Source organism: Temnothorax longispinosus, chromosome 7, assembly GCF_030848805.1.
Source record: "Temnothorax longispinosus isolate EJ_2023e chromosome 7, Tlon_JGU_v1, whole genome shotgun sequence".
Classification (NCBI taxonomy): domain Eukaryota; kingdom Metazoa; phylum Arthropoda; class Insecta; order Hymenoptera; family Formicidae; genus Temnothorax; species Temnothorax longispinosus.
The window spans coordinates 18,505,125-18,515,751 of record NC_092364.1 but is presented as its reverse complement, the minus strand read 5'-3'; the positions used below and the strand labels follow the sequence as shown (position 1 = coordinate 18,515,751).

The window sequence follows — 10,627 nt, the reverse complement described above, 5'->3', positions numbered from 1 at the left end:
AAAAACGATAAGAAAATTATGATACAACAATACAATTTTGTACCAAATTTATGCGATAATTTAATATATTTAAATTCTTCCTCTTTACCAAATAAGTTATATTAATAAATTTTAAAGCGTATATCAAAATAAAATAACATTGATCACACAAATCAAAAAAGTTTTATATAAAAATTGCAAAAATGTGTTATTCTTTAAATCATTTCTTAAAATAATCATAGCGTTTTAACATCAAATAAGTATTTAATGTATAATTCATTATGTATAATGACTTTAATGCATTGATTAGTCATTTGATTGATCGATGTTTATTCTCATTATCGCCATTTCTATATTTCGTGATTAATAGCGTATTTGTTAAACGTTTATATAAGGTTTTAAGTAATAAAAAAAAGAGAGAGACTGTAGCTGTTTCTCAGAATAATAACTTGCCGCTGCTTGACATTAATTGAAGCTATGACCGATGCGAAAGCATGAAGTGGTTCCGTGATAATCGATCTTTTTGTATAATAACCTTTAATTGTTTCGTGCTTCCAGAAGTTAATAGATAATTTACTATGTTTTATAATCGCAATTAAATTCCCTCTTACATAATAAAATAATTTTGATCTATCACAAGATGATATTAATATATTTTATGGTTTATATGTCGTTTCATCATTGCGAAATTTCTCTTAAAAACTTTTTATATAAATTTAAATATGTATGATTTTTAGTATTATAATTTGCAAACCTTCTATACGTTTTAACAATCGATGGTTTTTCCCTGGTGTCTCCTCCACCTTATAAAAACCGCCCGAAAAAGATGTCTTCGTAATGAAGAATGGCAGGAGAGAACGTCAATTCCGCAGGTCTAAAAACATTCCCGAGGTAGACGGGTTTCTGTATGACACACTTTAATTATCTTATCAAGATCTTGCGTTTATGGAAGATCAATTCGAAACTCCGATGTTTCGAAACTTTTATGCCTTCTTGGATTCGAGTAGCTGCACTGTTGTTAATTTCCAAAATTTTACTCAAAGAAACGTCGATGAAGACAAGAGTAATCCTTGCTTAAAAATGGCTGCTTACTTCTCGTAAAAAACTCGAAATATTCCAACTGGCGAGTATTCCCGAAATGTCTGGGTAGGCACGAGATAAGTTGAATACGTCTCAATTGCTTTCTAACGACTATGGCTCACACACTGGATAGTGTCTTGGGTTATCAGAGGCCTCCGCCTGACCGTTATCACAACATTTTCATAATCCTTCGTTCCATGGTGCCGTCTAAAAAAAAAGAACCCGATCCAGGAGGAGGTGAACGAGGCCTCTCGTGAATGACGTCAATGAAAGTTCGAGTTTCGTCCACCACGTTCGTCAAAATCTTCTCGGTAGCGAAAGAAAAGCTGGTCCTCCTAAGAACGATCTGCAAGGCGAAGGCTCTCCCGGCGGGACCAAAAGGGACTTAACCCTCTCCACGATATCCGTCTTTCTCTCTTTCAGTATTGTGTTCCTGCCCCGTTACTGCGCAAAGTGACACTACCAGAGTCTTTCGAAAAGTAGCAGCCAATAAATGTGGGCCATTCAGTCGTTGACAATCTCGAATGTGGTCACAATATCTCCTTTGCAATCTCTAAGGTGATGCCGAGAAGCACCTTATAATCTTCTTGAGTTAATGAGTATTCCGTTGTTTTAAGATTTATTCGCTACTGACGAAGATAATTCGTTGTTCTCACTGCTCTGATTCTGTCAATGTTTTCCTCTTCGTTCTTCTGAACTAAATTGTTTGGTATGTTCTTCACTAAAAATTCACAGACGATTAATCCTTCGTTTCGACGGTTAAGCTTTAGCAAGATGCGGAGTTCAGGAACTTCTTTCAGAAAAAGAAGTCCGGCTGGCAAGACGGTGGTCGATAGATTGTCTAACGGTCCCGACACGAACTCTGGAATGTCCACGGATGATCCAATCCAATCGTGCTTCAAGGAATTAACAGCTTGGCCAATAGGCTCCACTCTCGAGGGTCGACTCTCAATTGGAACCACTCAGTGCTGATCAACGAGACGCGTTTCCTTTATCCTCTAGCGTTGTCGCTGATTACGTCGTCTTGCAAATTCGCGATTTGTCCACCTGAAGAGCTTAACACATCAGAAACTCTGATTGCGTTGCGGATGAATTAAATTTCTGATTTATCATCTGCAGTTTTGCGCTCGCCGTCTACCAATTTATCTCGGAGAGATGCCCAGCCTCTAACTTATCTTCTGGTTACAGAGACTGCGGATTCGAGAGGAGCGACTCCAAGTAGCTTATTTGTATTAATTATCAGTTAAGACGTCACAACAGTGATCACCAATGATGCCACTTATCTTACAGTCTTAATTTTATTAAGAGGAATATGTATTATATGAATTACGTGTCTCGTTGCCGAAAACACTGAAAATTTATTCGGTTATCTACAGATGTTAGAGTTTATATTCTAAGACGAAACTGTTCGACGACGCAACAAGGCCAGCCGCGGTAGTTTGCAAATTGGCGTAGTTTGTGACTGGCAGTGTCGTCCCGGCAGACACGTCGTAAGAGCGACGAGCCTGTTTACCACGCGGATTAATTAGTTTTAAAACGTTATCTCTGATATCTCGTGGCTTTTCGTATAGCACGACCTCGAAAGTTCCTCCTTCTGCACGCTCGTCTCGATTTCGCTCCTATCTTTTGTTCCGCGCTCTTTTCTGCCGATCGCCTCCGAACGTCACGATGCGGTGCCGATGTGTCTGTCAGCGCTGTCACGTGCCGGCTGTTCAAAGAATGCCTCCCGATGACGTTACTTCTCGATCGGAGCTTCTGCCCGACCGCGCTGTTTGCCGAGGGAATCTAGCGTTGTTTGCCGTACGCGTTCTATCTTTCTCAATTTACCGCGAAATTTTCCTATTCATGTGTTTTCTTCAGTAAGTTACCGCACTGACTTGACGTAGGAAGTCTGAAACAATAAAAGTGACAGCGATGTTCATGACCTCACTATTGACAGTGAATCGAACTTGAATAAGGGAGATTACACAAGTATTTATTTTTATTATTTTTGGCATACAATGTGTGTATTACATATTAAATTATAATATAATATGTCCTATACGTGACACAAAATACAATTCAAAGCTTTCCTTTTTTTTTAATATATGAAATTTCCATTGTAGAATTATCGTTCGTCGTTCTCCAGCAACTCTCTTCATCAGCTGTTAGATAAACATGATATTGCCTTCCTCATCTCATAATTTATGGTTCGCGACTTTTTGCATCACGTCCGCCGTCCACCTCTCTCACTCTATCCTTCTTCTCTTTTCATGAACAATCGAGCGACTCTCCTCCGGAATGGATCAGCTGTAGTTTCGTTGATCGATGTCAATCTGCAGGGTCACACCATCGCGTACTTGCTATTCGCTTCATAGCGACTCAAACAATTCCTAGAACGCAAACAGGCGCTTGCGTACTGCCAAAGAAAAAAATGTCAACTCTGTAGATCTTTTATAGAAAATGATGATTATCTCCATTAGCGTGTGACACAGTTTTCATGTTGTCCATAAAGTAGACGCACTGGAGATAGCATTTTTTCTTATTTCCATGGTCATATAAAGTAATATATTTTTCCAAAACTCACAGTATCAGAATATTTTTCATTCGCGACATTTTTAAACTGTATATAAAATTAATATATATATATAAATATATATATAAAATTCTTGCTGCAAGATCTACAGCATATAAACATTTAATTTCATGAAATATACAACGAAATAATAATTCCATTTAGTAAAAAAATTGGATAGTCTAACAATATTTTTTAAATCAACCGTTTTATTGAAAGTTCTTCTCTTGTAGATGTAATGTTGCCTTGTACTTTGCATCCGTAGTTGTTCCAGATCAACGACCGTCCGAGCTTATCATAACGAGTCATGACCTGACAAGTCGTCATGAACAAACAATTAAAGTTGTATGTACGCGATGAGCATCATTATTTTTTATTTAACGCAAAAATTTCGGAGATCTATTTCATACATCAATTGTCTTGAATTGTATGTTAAAAATGACAAAAAAGTTTGGCATGAAATCATACCAATAAAAGCAGTTGCAACCTGCTACATCGATGGAATTTGACGTTTAAATATTTAATATCGCAACAAGAGATTATTTATTATTTCTAATTATTTAAATTTTAAAGACAAAATTTACTTTATACATATATATATAGTAATCAAATATTTGCTTTAATATATATACTTGATTCAATTGTAACTTTAATGTAATTTTAATTCGTGCCAATATCGAGAAACTGAAAATCATCTGACGTTTATTTATGCAAATAATTAAAATATTAGTATAAAAAATGTATAGATATTTATTTATTCAAACTATTTCTACTTGACACATCAAAAATATTCAAAATAGTAATTCAAAAATACGTAATATCCATTTATAGAAACGTGTAAAATGCGCTACGTGTTAGTCATACAATAATGCTAAACAAGTGTTTCTTAATTAATTATTATCATGTTCCACAGACTGCGTTGTGTGCTCTCAAGTGTCATTAAATCGTATATTATAGATCGAACTCTACATAATTAAGTCGAATGGTAACATTCGTAAAATCCGTCGAATTTTATCGATGTACTGATGAAATTACATACCTTTTATATTATAACATTATGCCAGGTGTCCTACAACTTGGTAATATTATCTACGTTATGAACGTTTTGACGAATTCGCCGTCGATCTTTGCTCATTATCAGCACCTCTCGTTGAGAGATAATTGCAGAGAACGTGCCTGGATTTCTCCGTGTGAGAAAAAAAAAATAACCGACAAATAAGATTGTATATTATTGTCGCGGTGAAACATGATTATTTGTTTCTGAATTAAACGAGTTGCCGTCACGACACGAAGCGTAGAAGTAAACGACTAAGCGCGTTTAAATCATACCGATGATTTACGATTATGCATCGCAAAATGATTTGTGCTATCGAATAATGAACGTTGAAGCCCGACACTCGGGCCTGTCTTCATCGATTATAAATATATATAAACTCCTAGGAAAAGTTAAATTTTTAATAAAGAGGTAAAATGATGCGTCGCGTGTATCAATGTATAGTCAGTAAAAAATCGAGTTCTTTCTTTTAAAATAGGCTGTAGAAAATCTCATGTAAAAAATATTTTGGCTATGGTCCAAGCACCAAGGCTCTGCTTTGCACTGAAGGCTGAAGCTCTGCTATCGAAAACGAAAGACAAAAGAATGTACAGAAATGATTTTTACAATCTTCGGGGAATGATCGAACGTCAGCTGTGTGTGTCGGCAAACACAAGTGTTAATTCGCCGTGCACACCAATAAGCGGCAGCAGATGCGGACGTACATGCACGCGTCGAGGCGTCAAGGTCACGCATATACCGAGAGTCATTATGACCGAATGCACGTCCGTACCATGTGTGTAGTCTTTTGCGCCGTGTTGCTTTCGATTGAAATTATAAAACCGGTTGCAGTATGCAAGTATCTAAGTTGCTCCCGCGCGACCAATGGATCAAGAAATAATTTGCCGTTGATAAATGTGTAAAATAATTTATTTGTTCAATAAGTTTCCTATTAAAAAACGTTTTAAATAATAAGTTCAATTGCCTTTTCGGAATATACTATCACAAGAGAGGTGCTAAGGGAGTATTGAATAACGATGTATTAGCGGGTGTCACAAATGCGGTTTCTTTTATTGGAATGGATTTATTTCTTTATGACGTCAGATGTGTGAACATGCACGATGTATTGTGCAAGTGAGATAACGTATCACAAAAATGTCATTATAATGTCATCTGTATGACGCAAGATAACGTAATTCTCATGAGAAGTCGTTAGTAAAAACGACAAACGAACGCGGGGGACATTAACAACGAAATATAAGCTTCGCTCGTGTACGTTTTTTTTTGTCTTCTCTGGCTTCGCATTAATATCTTCAGTTATCTCCAGAGACCGCGATGACTAACTGCCCATTTAGAACGTTATTATCTTCCACAATAGAACCGCGTCATCTAGTTGCGACTTCTACGAGCATCGATTTCTTCCACCGCCTGCCGGCACTCTCGTTCCAGGATTCCGCTCCAAACTCGGTATCGATGGTTTAAACCCGGCACCGTATGCAAAATCGCCTTGGTGCCCAAAACTCCGACGCTCTGATTGGCCGTGCCGTAAAAGATCCGCGCGACTCTGGAATGCAGCAATGCCATAGCGCACAGAGGACACGGTTCCATCAGCAGGAATGCCCAATAACCCGTGCAGAGATACGGCCCGCATTTCTTCGCGTTATCATCGCATTCCTTCTGCTTCGAGTCCTCGATCTTGGCACCGTTGTTCCTTCGTCCTTTTCGTACGACTTGCGTCTCGAGGGACGTTTGAACCGGAAACTGTAGCGAGGATAGAGATCTCGGATAACAGAGCGGCGTTTCTTCCTGGTACCTTCTCTTGATCCTTCTAAGCCTCTTCAAGCTCTGATCTTCAGTCGTGGCGCTCGGATCTGTCCCTCCATCATCGAACGTATCTTCCTCGACAGCGTCCGTTTGTCCCTTCGTTTCTTTGCATTCCTCGTCGCTCAAGTCCCACGCACCACCACCGTGAAGTCTGGCAACGAGATCCACCGCCAGCATAGCGGCATGCCACATGGGATGCCTATCGATTCTCGCGGCAGCCACCGCCAGGATTCTTCCGTCCTCGGGATCGACAATCGCCGCGGCACCGGTGCAGCGCTCATCGCCGACCGTCTCCAACCTCGCAGCCTCTATTACCAGCGACATGATTCGCTCGATCGCGTGCAAACAATTCTCGTCGAAAATCGAGCCGTCGATCAGACTCTCAATCGTCTGGTCAGGATGAAAGTTCACGGGCCAGATCTTCGAAGCTTCGCTGGCCTGTAACTTCGTCCTTGGCGCCTTGGCTGGCACCTTCGTCATCTGAAATTCCTCCTCCAGTAAGGAGAGATCGAATCCTCTCTCCTTCAGCTGGGTCTTAAGTTGATTTTCACTGAGAGAAATGTCGTGGTCCTTCTCACATGACGATTCGTCCGAGCGAAGCGGAGCCAGAAGTAATTTTCCGTTGGAACAACGCTTCAGATGAGCGAATCCCGGCAAAATGGTAGATATGCTTTTGATCGCGGTGGAGGTATCCTTCCGTTGCTTCAAGACGCCCACATAGACCTCTTGCAATGGAGGGACTTCCGTGAAATCCGAGCCTAGAATCGGTTTCGCCGTCCAGTTTCTAGTCGCAGTCTCCATCTTGCATGCCTTGATACTCTTCGGCGACGTCATCTTCCACCCTGAAAAGACGCTGCCTTCACTTATCGTTAGAAGATTCCTCGGCGACGATATTTGCGACACACCGCTCTGTCGAACATTATACACTGAGAAGAGTTCATCGCTATCTCTTTATCTCGCAGGGATTATTCTTTGCCATTATTTCCTTTACACGAGATTAAAGTTCGTAAATCCACAAATTTAACATAATTATTTAGCTTTGAAGCTATATTTAGTAATTTAAGTATAATATTAAATATAGAGAAAAATGAAATATTAATGAACACAAGGTTCTTTTCGGCATCCATCTATTTGCCATTACATTTGCCATAATGGCCGTAACTAAATCTTTGAATATAGATTTTTATTATAATATAAAAAGATAAATTATGTGAATATAAATTATTTGATAAATTCTGAGTGTTACGAAAACCAAGTCAATGATCGACACTGGAATATCTCGAAATATCAAACGATTGCGAGAGGTGCCTTAAGGACACTTTCGCGCGTCACGATCGTAAATATCGGTGAGGTTTTGGCGAAAGTGAGAAGGAACGGAGATGATCCTTCCCGCGGCGCTCGGATGGACCTTAATCGTAATCGTAGTTACCCCGCGAGACATCGTCTTACGAAGGAACAGAAGCGATTTTAAATTGCTGTCAACTTGGGCCACGGTCGGATTGATTGTCAGAGTTAGGCGCAATTGTATGATATCGAGCTGTCTGCATGAAGAACAAGCAAGACGTCGCGTTAAAAAGTCCGAAGTTCGAGCCAAAGTTTCCTTTAATTTCGACTGTGCGTAAACATACGCTGAACGTTAACGTTTGATCGCAGTAAAGATAGGACTGTCGTTTATTACATCGAACATATCTCCGTCAACGAAAATCTCTAATCTTGACGTGAGCACTATGTTTAAAGTTCCAGCAAATATATTCTTCAAACGCATGAAACGCGTGAAATACGACTGAGAAGCGTAAATACTTCTGAATAAATATCAAGAATTACACGATTGAAAAGCGACACTTGAGATTAGCGAAGAAGAAGAAATAATGTAAATTAATAAATTTGCCATGGCCGCCTATTAATTTATATCATTTTTTTCCTTTTTGCCGCGTAAATAAATTCCTACGTAAAGGTCTTTTAGTTGTGTAACTCATTCCCGTGTACAGTTTACAGAGTTGCGGTAAAACCGATATGCATCGCGTCACGCGATTGATAAATAACGCTGTAGGAATCGTAAATTCTTACGCAAAATCACGATTTTCCGAGACAAATCGCGCACGCACGAGCGGCACACACACCTGCTACTCCGCTGGGAGACCTACTTTGTGTATCAGCCATCTGATAGCTGATATCGTGATACCGTAATAATACGCATCTTCCGTATTCGAGCAAAGAAATTGTAAAAACTTTCCACCGTTCGAAATCCGGGAAATATATCATACAATTGGAAGAAACCACTGCAAATTTTTTTACCGCCAATTTTTTTTATCGTTAGATCTTCATAAACTTAATAATAATTATTCAATGACTCGACTTATTATGGAGATGCCGCTATTATCACATTTATAATGCAAAGGAAGATGTTTAACGATAATGCGCTGTGTACATTTTTCTCGAGATACGTCTTTCATTTTTTTATATTTACACGTAAAGAATACCGAATTCAATTTATCTTCTGGTTTAATAAGCTTTAATAAACTTTATGATCTGCACGAGAATCTCCTATATCACATGCAATAAAAAACGGTCGTTATCGGATTATAATCTAATCAATTTTACAGGAATTTTTTCAATTACGGCGTGTTTTTTCTCTGCAACGCTCGTCGCGATACGTGTTGATTTAATTTTTCACAACGTCGTTTAATTTATTCCGAGCAAAAAGTAAGACACGGAAAAACAAACCGATTAAAATTCACGCGAGAGAAGCGGAAAGGATTATTGTTTATCCGTAACAAGCAAAGACACATAAATCGATGCAATGTCTATTTCGCCCGTAATTATAGTATACATAATAAAATTTAATCGATTCAGTCCCCCGTTGAAAAGAAAAGCTGTGGGTTAGTTCCGATGAATTTTTTTTCCGCCTGCATATTATTTTTCGAATCGAACAACGTCGCGCCGATTCAGAGAATTTTTGCGGACGCAGCGCATTCGAATTCCGGCACGAGCTCGCACCGCTCGTTTAAGATGGCGTCCAAGATTGCACATTCACAGAGCGTGATCCTTATATAACAGAAAACGAGCAGCAAGCAAGCGGAGTCAAGTGAAGTCCGCTTGACGCCTACGCCGCGCCGTCCGAGGCATCTTATCATCAGGCATCAGCGTCGCAACGCCGCTACGCGCGTCAAAAAAATTTCCAGGGGAATCTAGCTCTTTTCTCCCTTTTCTTTTTCATTTCCTTTCCTCACGGACAAGAGCTGCGGTCCACTTAACACTACAAATGCTTCGAAGCATTCCTCTTCTCCTTTCTTTCAGTGAAGAAAGAAGGAGAAGAAGGACGCTTCAAAGAATTTGTAACATCAAATGGACTGTAGCCAAGGTCGCTCGTTCGGGGCTCATTCGAATGCGAGCGGGAAATCTCGCGCGGTGATTTCGAGCGATCGAGGTTCGAGCGGCAAACATGTCCTCCTCGGCCTTGGGTTGCGACATGTCGATCGTTAGGCTTGCCTGACGCTAGCTGTCAATGGTCAACGATGCCCATTGAACGCGGCCGCATCGAACGACGATGACCCGTGACGCGCCGTCGCGACGCCACGTGTTCGCCATGCGCACGCACGCACCTTACTCGAGGAATTCTTACCTGCTGCTCCGCGGCGGTGCGGCTACGGCCGCACGAAACACGCCCTGAATTTCCCTCGGGTTTTTTCTCCCCCGTGACTCTCGGCGGTTCTCTAACGCTCACGAAATTCACCGTAAATTGTATTCCTGGAGCGCGGCTACTCAACAGCGATCGGAAAACGCGCGGAAGCACACGTGAGAATTGTGCGCCGGAGGCACCTCGTTTGCTTCGTCGCGACGGCTCTCGCGTCTCTTTGTGGTATGTAGCATGGAGCTGTTTATCAGCGAGGTCCACGATGGCGGCGCCTTCTGCCGGCGAGATGAAAGACTTTTGCGAGAGGCAGGGATATCCGCAGCCTCGGTCATCGGTCGTCAGGTCCGTGAAATTTTCGCTTTTTTCGCGCGTGGCCAACGCCGGAATCCGCGCGCGAGTCGGTCATGGCCGCCGAAATAAGAATCCGAAGAGGAGCCTCGTTTGAATATTTGAGTTTTAATGTCGCGGGATTTATCAGTAACATTCCACCACGTGGTTTCTAAAGGGGATAGGACAGAGCTAC

General features: G+C 40.7%; 1 protein-coding gene across 1 annotated transcript; it reads right to left on the bottom strand.

Moving 5' to 3' along the window:
• Positions 1-5,558: 5,558 nt before the first annotated feature.
• On the bottom strand, positions 5,559-10,356 carry LOC139817050 (probable inactive tRNA-specific adenosine deaminase-like protein 3). Its single transcript, XM_071784888.1, has 2 exons — positions 10,093-10,356; positions 5,559-7,312 (listed from the first exon to the last, which is right to left on the bottom strand). Exon 2 carries the CDS (start codon positions 7,302-7,304, stop codon positions 6,036-6,038), a length of 1,269 nt encoding a protein of 422 aa, XP_071640989.1. The 5' UTR covers positions 7,305-7,312; positions 10,093-10,356; the 3' UTR covers positions 5,559-6,035.
• Positions 10,357-10,627: the final 271 nt, after the last annotated feature.